Source organism: Eptesicus fuscus, chromosome 8, assembly GCF_027574615.1.
Source record: "Eptesicus fuscus isolate TK198812 chromosome 8, DD_ASM_mEF_20220401, whole genome shotgun sequence".
NCBI lineage: Eukaryota > Metazoa > Chordata > Mammalia > Chiroptera > Vespertilionidae > Eptesicus > Eptesicus fuscus.
This window is the reverse complement of record NC_072480.1, coordinates 4,347,320-4,367,247: the sequence shown is the minus strand read 5'-3', so window position 1 is coordinate 4,367,247 and position 19,928 is coordinate 4,347,320. Positions and strand designations below refer to the sequence as shown.

At 38.3% G+C, this 19,928-nt stretch overlaps 1 protein-coding gene across 1 annotated transcript in view; it reads right to left on the bottom strand.

The window, feature by feature from the left end:
• DCLK1 (doublecortin like kinase 1) overlaps window positions 1-19,928 on the bottom strand; it is a 500,460-nt gene that overhangs the window by 69,159 nt on the left and 411,373 nt on the right. Inside the window, exons 6-9 of the mRNA XM_054720376.1 lie at window positions 14,033-14,117; window positions 10,211-10,319; window positions 1,848-1,905; window positions 1,218-1,337 (exon numbers count right to left, since the gene is read on the bottom strand). Of these exons, the coding sequence (XP_054576351.1) occupies window positions 1,218-1,337; window positions 1,848-1,905; window positions 10,211-10,319; window positions 14,033-14,117 (372 nt within the window). The remainder of the gene's footprint in view (window positions 1-1,217; window positions 1,338-1,847; window positions 1,906-10,210; window positions 10,320-14,032; window positions 14,118-19,928) is intronic.

The window sequence follows — 19,928 nt, the reverse complement described above, 5'->3', positions numbered from 1 at the left end:
GTAACCACCAAACTTTATTTGGCTATACAGTGCCAATACAAAAATCTTCTGGCTAAATGAAATCAACCTTTAGTTGTTGGAATAACCATTTAATATTTTTATCTCCCTCAGCCTCAAATGTGACAATAACCTTGTGTTAATTCAAACAAGAAAGAAGTCCTAATCTGAAATAGAAAAAAATAGGCTCCATCTATAAATATAAATAACAATTAAGTTGAAAAATACCAATATATGTAAAGTAAAGCAACTTGGAACAATGAAAATTTAAAGGTTCTAGAATGAACATTTTCTTATATACTTACAGGTTAGTTTATTAAATGCTTTATTTGTCTTAAACCTTTACAAAAGAAAATCCCATCTGCCATAGTGCTGATCTCTGCCACCAGCTCAGTGTGTGATTCTAGGCTCTCTCTGATGGTGCAACAGTTGATGAAGAAGGCGGTGCAGCTAATTTACGACACTTCATAACTAAAGTAGAAATTACTTACACCACCAATTAGGTTAACACAATACAATAGACTTGAGAAAAATATAACTTGAGAAAATATAACTATATGAAAACTAAACATTCAATGTTTAGTCTAATTGCTAAAAATTTCACATATGGGAGTAGAGGAAATAGGCAAGTCATCTTTCACTTACATGCAATCATTATCAACATTTTGCCATTTCTATATCCTATGACTTAATAGAATAAAAATACAGTTATGTGACAGGATGAGATGGCAACATTCACTGAAAGGTAGTAGACTATTCACATTATTGTTAGGACTGTGCTATTTTTCCATTATGTTGGTGACTAAAGCCTAAAGCTTGTTTTTATAGAAATGGGTAACACATTTGGATGTAGTTCATGGAAAAGTGAACAATTTCTACTACAACAATAACAACAATGATCATATTGGTATCTAATACTTTCTGTGTCACACAAACTAGTAGAAGCCATTTCTCTTATCCCCACAATATCACTCCTAGGTAAGAACTACTATTTTACATACAAGGGAACTGAAGCAGAGAGAGGTATTCCAAGGTCAGGAAATTATTTAGGTAAAGGCTGGGACTTGAACTCTTGTGGTATAATTCTAATTAATACTCTTAACCATGATGCTGATGTATTGAAATGAGAGGCTGAATATTGATGAGAGGAAATAAAGAACTGTATGGTAGAGAAAGTGTGATTGCTTGAACAGGTTTATTTCTTTTTCCAAAATACACACCTTTACCAATTCCATAACAAGATACAGTTCAGTTGGCACATCCATCTCTTCAATCAGAAGAACAATATTGGGATGCTTCACTCTTCTTAAGATAGACACCTCACTCTGGATCATGTGCTCCTGTCCAAAGAAGAAATAATATTAATCAATACTCACATCCAAACATGAAAAAAACTAACTCAACATGAGTAAAACCCTACTCTGTGAAGTTCAAGGGACATGTATTTTGGTCAAATATAATGAATATATCTTAGATTTGATATTCAGAGAGCCTAGAATTGTCAAAAAATATTGAAGGTCTTTAAGATGATGCTTGTAATTTCAGAACCCATCACAATAACTATAAGTTCAGGAAGAAAGAAAGAAAGAAAATTAAGATCACAAAAGTAATGGAAGAAAGTAAACAAACAAGCAAATACAGATAAGAAACAAAAATAACATCAAACCATTTTAGCTAACTTTTATTCCAGGACTATTTACAAAATAAAGTTATAATCTAATTAGTATATAACTTTCTATTCCACCAAAATGCAACAAATGGGATGAATTTATGTTTATTTAGGAGCTGATCTTTGTTTCTTTCTACCCCCTGAACACCTGTATTTTCATAAGAATAAACTTTATACATACTTTGCCTCGACATTTGCTTTTCTTGATAATTTTCAGAGCATACTCCCTAGCAGTTGACCTGCAAAGAGAAAGATTTAAAAAAAATAAACTTAATTTTGGATATATTAAATCATCTTATTAAGGATTTATATCTTATCCCAACCACCTTGAATCATGGAATAAATATTTTGTGAATGACTCTTTTCCTTTTTTATTTATTTTACTTTTTAAAAATTTATCTTTATTGTTGTAAGTATTAAAATGTCTTCTCTCCTCCCCCCCCCGCCCCATTGACCCCTTCTAGCCCATATCCATATTGTCTGTGACCATGGGTTAAGCATATATGCATATAAGTTCTTTGGTTAATCTTTTCCCACCCACCCACCTATCCTTACCTGCCCTCTCGGATTTAAAATAAATATTTAAACTTTCAGGGATTGAGCATAAAGACAACAAATATGCTAGCAGAGAAACATCATGAGCTATTCATGTGGCCATACCTGTAATGAAACCACTACTATTGCTACTGGCTTGCATAACTCCTGCTCCATTGCCCAGCCCTCTGAAGTGATGTGATTAGAATGTAAAACAGATGTAAGTTTCTGCCTTTCCTCTTTCCAATTTCCCTTGAGGTTCTCTTTCTATGAAGTATGGCTCACATGATCACTCTGAAAACTCTATAAAGAAGCAGTTCACACTTTTTAGACTTTGGTTCAGGGTACAAGCCTATAAGGTTTGCTAGAGGACTCATGAATAACGTGTTCAAGGTGTAGAAAGGGATACAACTGTTATCTGAGCTGTCTGTAACCTTCTGGGCCTTTTATGGCTGTCTCATTTCCCAGAGATAAAATGGAATCAAGATCAACTCACCTTCCCAAAGCTACATTGCAGTGTTAAAAGCAGAACTCTGAGCTTTTGAGGTCTCTGTTTCACATATATCCCAACCAATACTGCCCCTGTTCCGTGACAGGAGTGGGAGGGAGGGTTTAGCCATACTGTTACCTTTAAATAGCTTCCTAACTTGTGTTAGCATTTCTAAGATACTGTAGTGCAAAACAACACTTGTTTATTGTCAGAGGATACAATGCATGTTTAATAATCCATAACAAACCACTACTTCATAAGCAATGCCATTTCATTTCTGGTGGGAAACCAAGACAGCCTAGCCTTTCCTATACAGATAAAAGCCAACTTTAGGGACCAAATGAATAGTGAGAATGAGATTGATAAAGAACTAAATTTTAAAATAGGGTTTTTAAATCTTCATTACAGAAAATGAAAGATGGGGGGTGGGGTGGGGACAGGAGGGTTCCCAGTTATACGCTTAGAGCAAGAGAGTGATTTTCTATAACCAGATTAAGAAGCCAGACATTAAAAATGTGTTTCAAGGGCATTTTAGAAATCAGTCTTGTCATTCGTTTCTAAAAATGCAACTCCCACTCCACTTCCAGGCCCCTGCATGATGCTGACTTACAAAAAACAATAAATATTGACTAAACTGTTGTAATTATATCTGGCGAATAAAACCAGAATAAAATAATCACTTTGAAGCCCATTTTCTCCACTAGTTCAGATGTGAGAAGTTAAACCCTCTGCCTCAGGGAGGCTCTTCTGCAGAGATGTGGGGTGTCCAGAGGAAATCAAATTGCTCCATTCTCAGGAATAAAATGATTAAGAGGCCAAAAGACAATGTTGCGTCAATCTTTGTTGATTCTTCAGGCCCGCAGCTGGACAGAGGGGCCATAATGGAGAAAGCATGAGCTGGCCTTGGCTAAATGCTGGGCTTGGTTGTTCAATGTCCCCAAACAAACACCAAACCATCAGCAAAGCAATGGCATAGGGGTAGAGAAAAATCACTTCAGTAAGAGGGAAAATGAAAGATTTTTTAGAAATTTCAACTGTGTGGTCAAATAATAAATGAGAAAGAGAAATGATTCACATACAAAGAGATTCCTCACATCGTAGGAAAATCACAGGCCCTTTAGGTAGCCTCCTCTTACAATGCTTCTAGAGTCTTTGTTTGCAAATTCAAGAAAACTGAATCATGCGGGAAAACTAAAAGCTGAAGTAGTGCTGGATTCTGCTTTTCATGAGTCACTAAAAAATTATAACACAAATCTGAGATTAGAATCCATGAGAAATTTCTTATCTGGTTTAAAAGGTTCCATCTGATGGCAAGCAAGTCTGGACTCTTGGAACTGACTGCTTTGATAAAAGCCAGAAGTTCAAGAGAGGGAGGCTGGAACTGACCTTTCCAGCTTTTGGGGTCTCTGCTTCACATATATACCAAAAGGCCCATTCCCATTCAGTGTCTCTACAAAGTGGATGGATGGACAGGACAGTGCTGGTGAGGAGGGGAGATTTCGGTATTTTTGCCATTTCATCCTCCATTTTCCTGGAATGAGGAATATTGAGGTGCTCAAAGCAAAAAGCTGGTATGGGATCCAGGAAGACAGAGTCTCTTCTATAGCCAGAAATGCAAGGAGCAGGATCCTCAGGGAGGAAGCTAGTATATTCCCTCCCAGGACTCCAAGCACTCCAGTTATGTACTGAGCCTACAGCTGTGTGGGAAATGCATTCAAGCCTAGGATATAATGGTCCCAGGGTTTAATACGAAAAGGACCTTATGGGTTTACTACACAGAATCTCACACAATAGGATTAAATACTCAATTAGATTTACCCAATTAAATACTCAATTAGATTTACCCAAAATACTCAATTATAACAAAAGGCTAATATGCAAATTGACCAAACAGCAGAACGACCAGTGGCTATGATGTGCACTGACCATCAGTGAGCAGATGCTCAATGCAGGAGCTGCCCCCTGGTGGCCAGTGTGCTCCCACAGGAGGAGCACCACTCAGCCACAAAATGGGCCCATGGCTGGCAAGCACAGTGGCAGTAACAGGAGCCTCTCCTGCTTTCACAGCAACACTAAGGATGTCCAACTGCCGGTTTAGGCCCTCTCCCTGCCAGGAGTGGGCCTCAGATGTCAGTCGGACATCCCCTAAGGGCTCCTGGACTGCCAGAGGCCACAGGCCGGGCTGAGGGAACCCCCCTCATCCCCCACCCCCATCCCCCAACACCCACCCCCGAGTGCACAAATCTCATGCACTGGGCCTCTAGTCTTACCTAATAATAGAGAAACATGTAAATTGACCGTATCTCCGCTACACCCACAGCCAATCAGAGTGAGTAAGCAAATTAACCCTAACAAAGATGGTGGTTAATTTGCATACATACCTGGGTCCGGGAACCTCCTCTGCACCCAGGTCACTCCCAGCTGGCCATTGGGCAGAGACTTTAGGCTTGGGAAGGGGCCGAGCTTGTGATTGGAAGGGCGGGGGCGTCCCCCTTCCCAAGCCTAAAGCCTGGGGCAGAGGCTTTAGGCTTGGGCAGGGGCCGAGCCTGGGATCGGAGGGAAGGGGAAAAAATCAATGGAAACATATCCTCAGGTGAGGATAAAAAGAAAAATAAAGAAAGAAATGTCATATCCTATGAAAGATGCTTCTTGAAAATGCTTAAAGAAAGTTGTCATTTTTTCATGGTGAAGGAACTGGAGTCCGTGTTGATGAAAATACCTTGGCGGCTGCGGTGACTGGCAGTGGCTGCAGCAGTGGGGTGATGGGGCTGGCGCCTTCCCCTGATCAGCCTGGTCGCCTCCCGAAAAGGGAGGCCAGACTGCAGCTTAGGCCCGCTCCCAACAGGGAGCGGGCCTAAGCCATCAGTGGGACATCTCCTGAGGGTTCCAGTATGTGAGAGGGGGCAGGCTGGGCTGAGGGACCCCTCCACAGTGCACAAATTTTGTGCACCAGGCCCTTAGTATTTTATAGCAGACAATGAGCTTCAAATTTTTCTCTTGATTCCTTGAGGGAAGAACTATAAAGTCATAGTAAAATCCTTATTACTGAAAGTATATGTTTAGAGGAGAGTACCTGAGACTGAAAAATGAGCCTAAAAAAGGTATTAGGACTAAATGTATACTATAAGCATTTAACTGCTTGCTTTATGTTGGTAAGTGAAAACACTTGTAAAGATATAAAACCTTAAATAAAGCATCTGCCTTCCCACATAGGATGTCCCTATATAACACTAATTGAGCATTTAATCCTATTGTGTGAGATTCTGTGTAGTGAACCCATAAGGTCCTTTTCCTATTAAGCCCTGGGACCACTATATCCTAGGCTTGTATGCATTTCCCACACAGCTGTAGGCTCAGGACGTAACTGGAGTGCTTGAGGTCCTGGGAGGGAATACACTAGCTTCCTCCCTGAGGATGTGCCTATGTAATTACAAGCATGATGCTTTGGTGGCTACAGAGGTGAGTGAGACCTGGTCCTTGTCCCCAGTTTGGTATATTAAGAATACTAAACACCTGGATTTCTGATGAAAATGCAGGCCATTTTCTTGCTTGTTCCTGAAATTATATGCTTGACCTTTCCTGGAATTATGGAAACCTTGGATGCCACAGCAAAAGCAGCACCTGCCTCAGCACAGACTTTGTTTTTCTCCGGGCCTGTGAAAACTCAATTTGAAGGTCCCCTTCCTATTTAGTTTGACCTAAGGTTAGAGTCTGAACTACTGGAAAGAAATTTCCAAATTTTGCCAACTTGAACTAAATCTATTTTTTAATGTTTTTGCTAAAAAAAAAAAAAATGGCTTGGAGAAAGCTGTCTTGTTTAACTTAGTGATTCTCAACTCTAGTCAGTCTGCTCCCATCCTCCTTCCTCACCCAAAGGGAAGAAGAATGCTTAGGAAAAGAGAATGGACTGACAAGGATGGGCCTGCCATGCTCTAATGTGCTTTTTGTTGTTGTTTGCTGTGTTTTGAAAGTTTTTAAAAATATTATGTGGAAAACTAATAATAGCTTCTTAATAACTTTTCTACCATAGCATTTATTGAATTGCATAGTAAGTCTTTGTTTTGGGGCAGGTTCTCTTGGAGAGGGGCTGTCTTGTCTCTCTTTGGAGCCTAGAAGTGCCCAGCACAAGCCTGAATTAATAGCTCCAGATATGTTAATCAAGTTGTGGAAACTCCAGAGGATGGTGGCTGTGAGGACAATGACAGGAAGACCCATTAGCAAAGAGGGTTAGTAAACATCACATTTTGTTTACCAGGTAATCATAATAAAGCTACATCTCAGTCTCCTTCATAAGGGGGAGGGGGTGTGGGGCTGTCAAGATCAGAGAGCTGAGGCATCCAGATCTAACATCTCTAGAGTGGAGTTTTATTTTGAATGTGAACATGGGTGCCAGAGCATCCTCAGGAAAGAAAGAAGGAAGAACACTATAAGCTTCTTCACCAAAACTCATTTTCCCAATCCATCCCACTTCATCAGGAAATGCCTTCAAACTACAGGTATTCTGAAGATTTTCGAGGTGGATGCAACCCATTTTGGTGACACTCCAGTCTCAGCTCTCTTGGGTGGGTTTGAGCCTGCCCACACTCATTCTAAAGCCAATAGTTTTGTTGTGCAGTTCTTCAGGCTTATAGGTGAACAGGAAAGAGAAGGAATCATGAGCAGCTAGAATTTTAATAGAGTTCTGAGGCCTACATTACCGAAATCTATGCAGTGCAGGTGAGGAGGAGGCCCAAGAGCCACCTGAGACAACATCACTGATCATGACTGCATCACTTGTGTGGTAATTAGTCCACAGAGGGCCAGGAGAGCCAGAGGTGAGGGCACCTCTACCTGTGCTCTGACCTCTTGTTAGTGCTTTTCAGCTCTTTCACTTTTCTCTGGGACATCAAAATGCTTCAGAAAACAGCTTCAGAATAAAGCACCTCTCAGTCTACCAACTCTTTTAGCATGTCCTGAGGCCACTTGGAGAAACTGCTACTGGAGAATAGGCAGAAACCTAAGTGGAACAGGCAGGCACTATCAAAAGACTTGCTGGCCAGGGATCATGGGAATAAAGGACAGTGTAGCACTGTTATTGTATCCATTGTTGTAGGAAAATCTACCCTGTGACCGCATATTATTAACAGAAGAGAGACATACTGGCTCTTAATACATACTCATCCTTCAAAATATGGCAGAATGTACCCATAAGCAATCTGTGCTATTCACAACATTCTTAGCTCACTTTTATTTTCTTGGACCTCTGGAAAGTATTTTTAAAAATGTTTCATGATACATCTGGGGAGAGAGGGCACATGCCATATGTCCTCATTCACTGGAGAGGAATACTAACACTTTTTGGGGTAATCTGGTATTTAGACTTTGAAGGTTCATACAATGAGACCCAAGATGTGAACTTATGCAAAATAAACAACCCAAACTAAAAATAAATAAATGAATTCTGGATAGAAAAATGGTAAGTTTCTACTGTGGGAAGTCCAGTACTGTTAAACTAAGATGCCATCCTGATCCATGTATCAGCTAGGACAAAAAGCACATGACCACAACAAATTATGAACCCTGGCAAATAACCAGACACTCCATAGTTGAAGGGTATGGCAATCTGCTAACAATGGGACTTTCTGCTACAGTGGAAATAAAAGTTTTACAATTAGTAAAAGTGTACATAAAGTTATATAAGCGCACACTTCTATCTATTACCTAGGAATGGCTCCCAGATTTAATTTCTGTCCTTTTTGCACAGGACAAATGTAGTATGTATGACTTTGGCTCAGCTAAACCATATTCTTGTGGGAGGCCCCTGGATGGAAGCAGTGGAGTAGAGTGGCCAAAGGTATGGGTTTTAGAGCTGGGCTCAGATTTATGCCTTGCTAAGTACTTACTAGATGAGTGATCTTGGGCATATAACTTCTCCAGGCTTTCTTTGTATAAAATAGAAACAATACTGATACTGTGAAATTATGATAATTAAATGGAATATCATAACTTAAGGGCCTTATACATGTTTTTTGCTCAATAAACAGTGGTTACTCCTGTTTTTTAATTTGTGGGGCCCAGGAAAGTAATGGGACATTTTCTATATTTGGCAGAAACCCAACAATGGCTTTATGTTGAAGATGGGGGAATGAGAGAAAAAAAGGAGGAAAAGTGACCTTGCAGTAGCAACTCAGGGATTTTCCAAGCTACTGATTATTATTCATGTCCTCCCTCACAAAGAGTGGCTGATCAAGTGTGTGCTGTAACTGTTGGAAAAATCTTGGCCCAGTTGGTGTGTGGAGTGGAGCAAAGTTTAAGATCCACTGTTGGAGGGAAGCTTCATGAGGGCACCACTGCCTTAGTCAAAGGAGCATTTTCCAAAGAGTAGCAAAGGGTTCACAGATCAAATCAGTGGCTACGGCCCAAATTAAGGATGTGCCCGGTGTGTGAGGCCCTGTGTAGACTTCCAGCTTTAATGTGCTTCCAAGTCAATGCCCTTCGAAGAAGACCAACTTCTGGCTCTTATAGGCTAAAGCTTATAGTCCAAGGCATGTAGGGAACGTAGCATGAAGGAGCATTGTTCTTATACAGTTCTGAGGAACTAGTTGGGTGTCCAGCCCCAAGGTGGGGGGCGGGAGGGGATGAATAACAGGGGAAGCCTGCACACCCAGGTGAGCCCCAACTTGCTGTCTCTAGGAATAAGGCAATTCCCCCTGACATTTCAACAATCTACTCACCCAGCTTAGTAGCCACCAGCTACTGTCCTTGATTAGGTATTGAGATCCCACGGATAAATCTTTCACCCTAAACTTTTTCATTTTGCTCATAAGAGTATCTGGCTTATTCACTATAAAACATTTTAATTCACTAAATACCATTTTGCTGGGATCAGTACATACACATTTTAAAGCTTTTCAAGGTTATTATATTTAATTTTATGATTGTACATTATATTTACAAGAACAACTGACCTCTTTAAAATGTCTCAAAAAAAAAATAAACAAAAAAAGAAAGAAAGTGTAACCCTGGTCAGGTGGCTCAGTTGGTTGGAGTGTCATCCCATATACCAAAAGGATGTGGGTTTGATTTCCTGTAGGGGTATGTGCAGGAGGCAACTAATGGATATTTCTCTCCACGTTGATGTTTCTTTCTCTCTCTCAAATTTTCTCCCTTCCTATCTCTCTAAAAAGTCAATAAGGCATATCCTCAGGTGAGGATTAAAAAAAACGGTAGAAAAACTGTTATATATATAGATATATATTTTTTTCAGGACTTACCTGAAAAACCTGGCAAAGTTTTGCTGAGTATATTAAAAAGAAAAATGAAAGTCCTTAATTTATAGATTACCTCCAGGAATCACTGCACTTTTCAAATCTGTTGTTAGATGAGCTTTTCCTTCTTTAATTTTTTTTTTTTTTTAACATCTGGAGTTGAGGCTTTAACCAAGTCCATATGTGCCACAGACTGCAAATAAAGGCACACTTTTGGAAAATACAATGCCAAATCTTTCCTTTAAAGTTAGATGCAAATGATGTCCTCCTCACCTTTCTACACATTCCTTGACAACAGCAAAATTGCCATCTCCTATTGTCCTTCCGACTTTATATCGTTCCGTTATTGTGGCTGGAATCTGGAACCCTTCCTCGGACACCGCTGAAAGAATCGTTAGGATGCTTTTATTGGTAAGAGAGAGAACACAGATGTTGCACAAAGGAGACATTTAGAAGTATCATCTAATAGACTGAAGCTGACTCAGAATCAATAGGTCATTTTCTGGACAGCAAGGCCAGCCCCCTCTGCTGACATCGTATATTCAACAGTTTTACTAAGTTTACAAAGGGTAAACAAAAAGGAAACATAAACACATGAGGTCCACTCCCACATATGTAAGAGCAACGTATGCTTTCTGCTGCAGTTGGCGTTCTGAAGAGGAAATTTTACTCTTTTTATTTTATGCCAATTTGATCAATAGCATTGACTGCATACCCACAGTGTGCAGAGAAATTGCTTTTCTAAGTATGGCTCAGGAGGAAAATACAGTTCCTAAGGGACTCTGGGCTGCCTGAAATTGTACATGAAAATGCCTTCTATGTGCACACTTATCATTACTACATCCTGAAGTGGAGATCTCCATAAAATTCCATATGAACTCAGCCCTGATTGCCACCCCTCCACAATATCTGTGAGCAGATTTTAGACAAAATTTTCACTAGCAACCTGCATAGCAGATGTTGAGTTAAAATTGCAATACCTATTACGTCTGTGAACAGAAAAGTTTTGTAGTTTCAATTATGTTAGTGCCACTAACACAACACATTTTCCCACTTAAAATGTATTTTGAAATATTTTACAAATGCCTAATAATGCTTTAAATATCTAAGGCCATAAAACTAAATAAGCCACACTTAGGTCACATAAATATACTGGATGACCTTTAACATCTTAGGGGTGTAAAAAGTCTTTTATAATTGGACTCTAAAATTTGCATGCTTTAATGTTATACATCTAAGCTCCCCTCAGGCAACTTGAATACAAAATGTGATGGAAGCCTAGTGTGCTTTCTAAATGTGCTCCTATTTAAACTGAGACTAAACATTTCTTCTTAAAATAAAAATAAAACATTAGGTGGTAAATGGGCTTTCCTGAGTTTTATGTTCTCACTTAATCTGTAATGTTAGGGAACAACAAATGGAAACTCAAAATTATCAGACCTTTATTCTGATTTTGTGGTAAACTCAATCTGTAATACCCTGGATTCTAGGGTAGATGGAAGTTCTGGAGAGTGTTGTACAAATGGAGGACATGTGCTTCTGTTACTTCTATCCTAGACATTTCTGCAGTCTCTTCACCTCTTTATAAGTGACATTTTACTCAATCCACTAGAAGCTATCACAGTGGCTTCTAGAATAAAGTGAAAGCCAGAGCCAGTTAAATCCCTCACACCTATCATATCACCCCAAAGAAGCCAACAATTTTATCTTTGTTTAAAAGACTCAGCCTTGGTGGGGTTTTTTGTTTGTTTGTTTGTTTGTTTTGTCTTTGTTGTTGTTTTTTTTTAATCTACTCAATAGGAATTAGAGGAGATGGTTGGAGAAGTTTCAAATCCACTACAAAGCATCCTAATTTACAAAACATCTCTCAGATGACATGGTTTTAAGGCTCTTCACTACACGAGTAATAAAAGTAAACATCCTTGGCTATTGGGTGGGGAATCCAAGGTACTTCTGTCCTTCCCTCCAGCGGGAGCGTCCTTTAGGCACCCATCTGGAGCACAAAGTTTGGGGTATTTTCCCCCTGACTATTGATAAAATGTATCTGCTAGGCTTTTGGCTAAGAATACTTAGCCAAAGGTTAATCAAGGACCTTTTCATTTCATTAAGTAAATATAACACATTGGAACAAAAGAGACTTCTGAATGGCTAAATTTCATACTTCTGGGCGGAAAAGTCTGATATTTCATGGTAGTTGAGAAATAATTCTTGTGTAACCTGTTATCTCACTTAACATAATTAAATTGCTTCCATGCCCTACCCTAAAGGTAATATTTTGGGGAAAATTTAAAACAAATAAGAGTTCATAAATTTTATTTTATTTTTAAGTTATTGTTATTGTTGAGAATAATAATATTGTTATTGTTGAGAATAATAATTTTTATTGTTATTGTTGAGAATATTAGAGATATCCCCCATTTTCCTCCTTTAGACTCCCTCCACCTGGCTCCTGCCCCACCCCAGGCCTTCACCACCCTTTTGTCTGTGTCCATAGGCAATGTTTATATGCATATAAGTTCTTTAATTAATTTCTTCCTCCTCTCCCTCCCCTCTACTTTCCTTCCCTCTGAGATTCATCAGTCTGTTCCATGTTTCAATGCCTCTGGTTCTATTTTATTCATCAGTTTATTTTGTTCATTAGATTTCACATATAAGTGAGATCATGTGATACTTGTCTTTCTCTCACCAGGTTATTTCACTTAGCATAATACTCTCCAGGTCCCTCCATGCTGTATCAAAGAGTAATAGATCCTTCTCTTTTATAGCTGCATAGTATTCCATTGTGTAAATGTACAACAGCTTTTTTTAATCCACTTATGATGGGCACTTGAGCTGTTTCCAGATCTTAGCTATTGTAAATAATGTTGTCATGAACATAGGAGTGCATATATTCTTTCTGATTGGCATTTCAGGATTCTTAGAATATATTCCCAGGAATGAATATATATAACACAAATAAATAAAAATACAAATAAAACAAATAAAGGGAGTTTATTCTTTAACAGTAGTCTGATCATATCAGTTTTATACTTTTCTGAATACGTTCCCATAATTGATTTGAGCCTGTTAACCCAAGGAAGGAAATAGGCATGTATTACAATCTTTATTTTACAGAGGAGGAACTAAGATATGGAGAGTTAAAAAGGCTTACCCAAAACAATCCAGTGAATTAGTGAAAAAGTCAGTTCTGGATTCAGGTCATTTGACCACATCACAGAAAAATTCTAAAGTGAATTAGGTCAAGGCACAAAGAGTATTTTTGCAATTATCATCAGTTAATTCTTTTTGTAAAGCCATATTTTCACATATTGAGTTCATTTAAGTTAGAATATATGTGCAGGGCTATAACAGTCAATCAAGAGAGTATACTGTAAAAAAAAAGGATCTCTTACCCTTTGAGACAACATGGAGGGACCTGAAGAATACTATGTTAAATGAAATAAGCCAGTCAGAGGAAGACAAGTATCACTTATATGAACACCATAAACTGACAAACAAAATAGATTCAGAAGCATGGAAACATGGAACAGACTGACAAATCTCAAAGAGAAGAGGGGCAGGGGGTGAGTGGTGGGAAGAGGTTAACCAAATAACTTATTATGCATATATGCATAGCCCATGGACATAAACAATAGTATAGTAGACCTGGTGGTGGTGGTGGGGGGAGGTAGTAGTTTGGAGGGGCTCAATGGGATATAAAAGGGGACTTCTGTAATACTTTCAACAATAAATATAAATTTTTAACAAAGAGGGAGTATAATAAAATTGAACAGAATTCGGAAAAACAAAAGCAGAAATTACCTCCATTTATTTCCAATAGCTGGCCTTCTTAGGATACTTACACGCTTAGAGGACATGAAACATCTCCAAATTAGGCTGACTTCCTCTTCCTGTTCCCACAGAGTAGATATGATCCCTAGTGGGAATCATATTCAATCCTATCCCCTTGCTATTGACCCTTATGAGCTGTATCAGGCTTGCCCATTTCATTCTGCTTGAGAAGTTACAGTTTCTGGAGTAAATTTAGCCAACCTATCCTCTGCCCCCTGTCCAAGCTGAGCCTTTTCCTCAGACACCAAGTCACAAGCTCACCACCTTCTCCGGGTCCATCATTCTCATCCATCGAGCTGCATACTTTGGTGGACGCAAGTGAAGTAGAGGAACCGCCATGCTGAGAGCTCTGCCAGGGAACAGACACAGAAGGAAAGCTCCAGTCAGAGTGCCAAGTGCCCAGGGGCTGTGCCTAGCCCAGAGTTCCCAGAGATGGCTGCACCCACTCCTAGGGAGGACTCAGTCTGAACACTCAGAAAGGGAGGACTTCAGACTATTCAACTAAGACTACATCTCCTCCCTACCCTCTTAACCAATAATAGTCTGTGTTAAGCTAATCATCATCAAATTGGATGTTTCATGGCTTTTTATTCCTTTTACTAAGAATTAACATTCTTTAGCTTACTGTTTCAATTTGGCAGATTTGAGGTGTCTCACCTCACTTTTCCACAGTCTATCTGCATACAAGCCTCAAATACATCACCATTCTGATCTCATGGAGTATTTTCCTATTCTTACCTCAGAAATGTTTTCTCTTCAATTTGAAATAGCTTAGAAAAAGTATTCAGCCTTACTGCATCCTTGGAGAAAGGTAAAAGGGTGGATTTGTTAATTCCACTTTGAGATGAAGACACAAGGACTCAGCAGGTTATCGATATGTTAAACCTTACACAATAAATATGAGGCATAGACAGGAATAAACACCTATGCCTGGTGATTTATTGTATTTTTGGTATATTTTGACCAAAGGTCCATGAGAGCAGACAGGGTAACAACTATATTAGAAAGCTTGGAGGATGAAACAATACCAAATATTTAATACTATGATCAGCAATGGGGCAGAAGTTTAACAATGAAGGTTCCCTCTCTGCATCTATTCCTTGAGAAAACAATTTGCACATTTCAATGCTACTTCTAGATAGTGAATGCAGCTTGTCCTAAAATATCTTCCTTCTGTTTCCCTGGGTTTATTCACTTGGTTGGCCGGATGGGAGCAGGAGGCGGTGAGGGGGTGGCATTGGCTCATGGTGCTGGCTGTCTGTGGAGCAGAGAGGAGGGAAAGAGCCTCTGTAGTTGAATTAATAATGAAGATGTGGTGAGAAGCAAAGCTGACCTAGTTTTCCTCTGCTTATCTGTCTCCCTTCAACCTCCCCCCATTCAAACCAGTCTTAACAAGGTAGGAAGGAAGAAAAGTTTTATATAATTTTACCAAGAATTACGGTATCTCGCATAGAAAATTCAAATATTTTCATTTTCACCAAAGATTAATGTAATTGGGGAAATGCTACTTAAATCCCTGAAGGTCCATTTGAGTCAACTGCCACGAACATATCCCAGATGCAGCTAAGATGAACAGGTTCCATTGGATGAGTTCAGCAAAACCAACAATTGACACAATTGTGATAAAAGTTCCATTTTTTGAAAAAGCTAAATTCATAGCAGTAAATGCTCCTGCTTCTTTATAGGACATTCAAGAAGTTTTATAGTTATTCTAGTAAACCTCTGAATGTCACATAATTTGTGTGGTGTGCCTTTTATTTTCTAATATCATTAGAATTCCCTATTAATCAGCCAGGTTACTTGAGCTATTTTTCCATCCTCTCTCATCTAACCTCTCTTTGTGACCAGCAGCATACATTTGTCCTATGTCAGGCTAGAAAGAGGGATTCAGATTGTAACCTTGAAACAGAGTTTTTCTTGGTGTGACACTATGTAGTCACAACCTGTTGCAGGTATTGTAAATGTATGAGTTTCTAAGCCATGCTTTGCTGACTTTTATGAATGTCTGTTTGTGAAAACATCATATTTATAATACTGGAATATGAGATGGAAACAAGACAGATTTATGGTGTAGTTGTCTAGAAAATAAATAAACATTAAAATTACCACATTTTAAGGGAAGATATGTGTTTTCCACATCAGTGAGATCATTTATCCTCGGTGTCATTGCCTTTGCTATAGACATAATGGTCTACTGAGCAGAAAAGCAGTAGGATAATTTCTAAAATTAAACCTCATCTTCTGGGCTCTCCTATTTCTTGAATTTCTTCCAGCCGCATCACAAATGGTGCTTAATAATGTAGACACATTGTGATTTGGGGTGGCAGGTGCTGTCTTGTCCTATGGTGTTTTAAATTTTAGAATCCAAAGACACATTCTTTCATCAAGCACCGGAATTAATAGACTAGTAGTGTGTTTCCTACCAAAGATGTCCCTTAATTTATGTACTCAATTAACAGGGGAATTCTACCAAATATTCAGACAAGCACCAGCACCCATTCTTCTCAAAATATTTCAAAAAATTCAAGAGGAAGGAACACTTCCAAACTCTTCTTATGAGTCCAGAATTACCCCAATTCCAAAACCAGATAAAGATATGACAAAGAAAGGGAACTACAGGCCAATACCCCTGATGAGCATAGATGCTAAAATCCTCAACAAAATGTTAGCAAATTGGATGTAGCAATACATTAAAAAGATCATACATCATGACCAACTGGGATTTATTCTGGGGATGCAAGGCTGGTCCAATATTCACAAATCAATAAATGTGATACAGCACATAAACAGATTGCAAGACAAAAATCACATGATCATAACAATTGATACAGAAAAAGCATTCAACAAAACCCAACACCCTTTTTTGATAAAAATTCTCAGCAAAGTAGGACTAGAGAGATCATACTGCAACATAATAAAGGCCATGCATGACAAACCTGCAGTCAACATTATACGCAATGGGCAAAAACTGAAACCATTTCCCCTAAGAACAGGACTAATACAAGGATGACCAATTTCACCACTCTTGTTCAACATAGAACTGGAAGTCCTGGCCATAGCAATCAGACAAGAAGAAAAAATAAAAGACATCCAAAATGGAAAAGAAGAAGTAAAAGTATTATTATTCGCAGATGACATGATACTGTACAAAGAAAACCCTAAAGACTATATTAAAAACTACTAGATTTAATAAATAAATTCAGAAGCATAGCAGGATACAAAATTAACACCAAAAAATTCATAGCATTTTTATATACGAATAGTGAACTCTCAGAAAGAGAAACTAAAAAAAAAAAAAAAAAAAAAATCCCATTTACCATTGAAACAAAAAATTAAGATACTTAGCAATAAACTTAACCAAGGAGATAAAAGATCTGTACTCCAAAAGGACCTTGAAAAAAGAGATAGAGGAAGATATATACAAGTGGAAGAATATACCATATCCATGGACTGGTAGAATCAACATAATTAAAATGTCCATACTACCCAAAGCAATCTACAGATTCAATGCAATCCTTATTAAGATACCAATGACATATTTCAAGGACCTAGAACAAACACTCCAAAAATTTATATGAAACCAAAAAAGACCCCGAATAAATGCAGCAATCTTGAGAAAGAAGAACAAATTGAAGGAATCACAATACCAGATATCAAGTTATACTGCAAAGCCACTGTGCTCAAATCAGTCTGGTACTGGCACAAGAACAGGCATATAGGTCAATGGAACAGAATAGAGAACCCAGAAATCAATCCAAACCACTATGCTCAATTAATATTTGACAAAGGAGGCAAGAGCATACATTGGAATAGAGTCAGTCTCTTCAATAAATGGTGATGGGAAAATTTGACAGATACATGAAAAAAAAAAAAAATGAAACCAGACCACCAACTTATACCATACAAAAGAATAAACTCAAAATGGATAAAAGACTTAAATGTAAGAAGTGAAACCATAAAAATCTTAGAAGAAACTATAGGCACCAAAATCTCAGACATCTCTCGTAACAATATGTTTACCAATACATCCCTTAGGATGATGGACACTAAGGAGAAAATAAATAAATGGGACTACATTAAAATAAAAAGCTTCTGCACTGCAAAAGAAACCATCAACAAATAACAAGAGCCCACTACATGGGAGAACATATTTTCCAATGATACATCCAATAAGGGGTTAATCTCCAAAATATATAGGGAACTCATACAACTTAACAAAAGGAAGACAAACAATCCCATTTTAAAATGGGCAAAGGATCTAAATAGACACTTTTCCAAAGTGGACATACAGAAAGCCAAGAGACATATGAAAAAATGTTCAAAGTCACTAATCATCTGAGAGATGCAAATCAAAATGACAATGAGATATCACTTCACAACTGTCAGAATGTCTATCATCAACAAATCAACAAAAGACAAGTGTTGGTGAGGATGAGGAGAAAAAGGAACCCTCGTGCACTGCTGGTGGGAATGCGTGTTGGAGCAGCCACTGTGGAAACAGTATGGAGTTTCCTCAAAAAATTAAAAATGGAACTCCCATTTGACCCAGTGATCCCACTTCTAGGAATATATGCTAAGAACCCCAAAACACTCATCAGAAAGAATATATGCAATAAAAACAAAAGAACTCACCATTTGCAACAGCATGGATGGACCTGGAAGAGCATTATGCTGAGCCAAATAAGCCAGTCAGAGAAAGATAAGGATCACATGATCTCACTCATATGTGGAATCTAATGAACCAAATAAACTGATGACCCAAAATAGACCCAGAGACATAGAAGCATGAACAGACTGTTGAACCCCACAGGTAAGGTAGGGGAGGGTAGGTGAGAAGAGATCAATCAATGAACTTGTATGCATATATGCATAACTTGTGGTCACAGACAATGCGGTGGTGAGGGCCTTGGGGGATGGATGGGAGCTGGCTGGAAGAGCTTAATGGGGGAAAAAGGAGGATCTATGTAATAGTTTCAACAATAAAGATTAAAAAAAACACACATCAAAATGGATGAAAGATTTAAATGGAAGTCATGAAACTATAAAAATCCTAGAAGAAACCATAGGCAGCAAAATCTCAGCTATCTTAGACATCAATTTGTTTGCTGATATATCTCATAGGGCCAGAAAAAGAAAGGAAAAATTAAACAAATGGGACTATTTCTAAATAAAAAGCTTCTGCACAGCAAAGAAACCATCAACAAAATGAAAAGGGAGCTCACTGTATGGGAGAACATATTAGCCAATGATGCAGCTTATAAGGGGTTAAATTCCAAAATATATAAAGAACTCACACAACTTAACAAAAGGAAGACAAACAATCCAATTAAATAATGGGCAGAAGACCTAAATAGACAATACTCCAAAGAGGACATACAGAAGGCCAAGAGATATTGAAAAAATATTCAAATTCACTAAAATTGCTTATTTTGAACTTTAGGTTTGTGTTTTTGAAAATGTACCCCAAGTCATTTTACATTTCATGCTGTCTGATGTCAACAGTTTTAAGCAAAAAATGTATTTAATTATAGAGTACTCTGAAAATTAAAAGTCCTCATTTTATTTATTATGCACACATAGAGTAAAATAAATGTATTAGATTTCTAATGGAGTTATCTTTTCTTTTCCCCAAAAAAGTAAGGTAATTAACATTATATACTTTTCTAAGACAATGACCATTCATGGGTTCAAAGAATTACAAAGAATTGAAATGAACCTTAAACGTTACCTGTTTCCATCCTACTTTCATCCAGAAACCAAATTTCCACTACAAAAATTCTAACTATGTAGTCAAATGGCTTCGGTCTAGACACCACCAGCTGAACACATTACTTCCTGAGGCAGCCCCTTACTGTTAATATGAGACAAAGAAAGTCCTTCCTTAGGCTATGTTGAAATGATGTTCCTCTACATTTTTCATTTATTGGTCTTAGCTCTCACCGCTGAAGCCACCCAGTGCAATCCCAATCCATTTCTCTATGATAACACTTCAGGTATTTGGAAACAGGTACTGGCCCCTTTTGTGTCTTCTCTTTTTCAATTTGAATATTCCCAGGTTTGTGTTGTTTTTCATCATGTGACAGGGCTCTGTGACCCCTTCTCCCTCCTGTGGACACACTCCAGTTGTCAATATATCTTGTTAAAGCTGGTGGTCAAAATA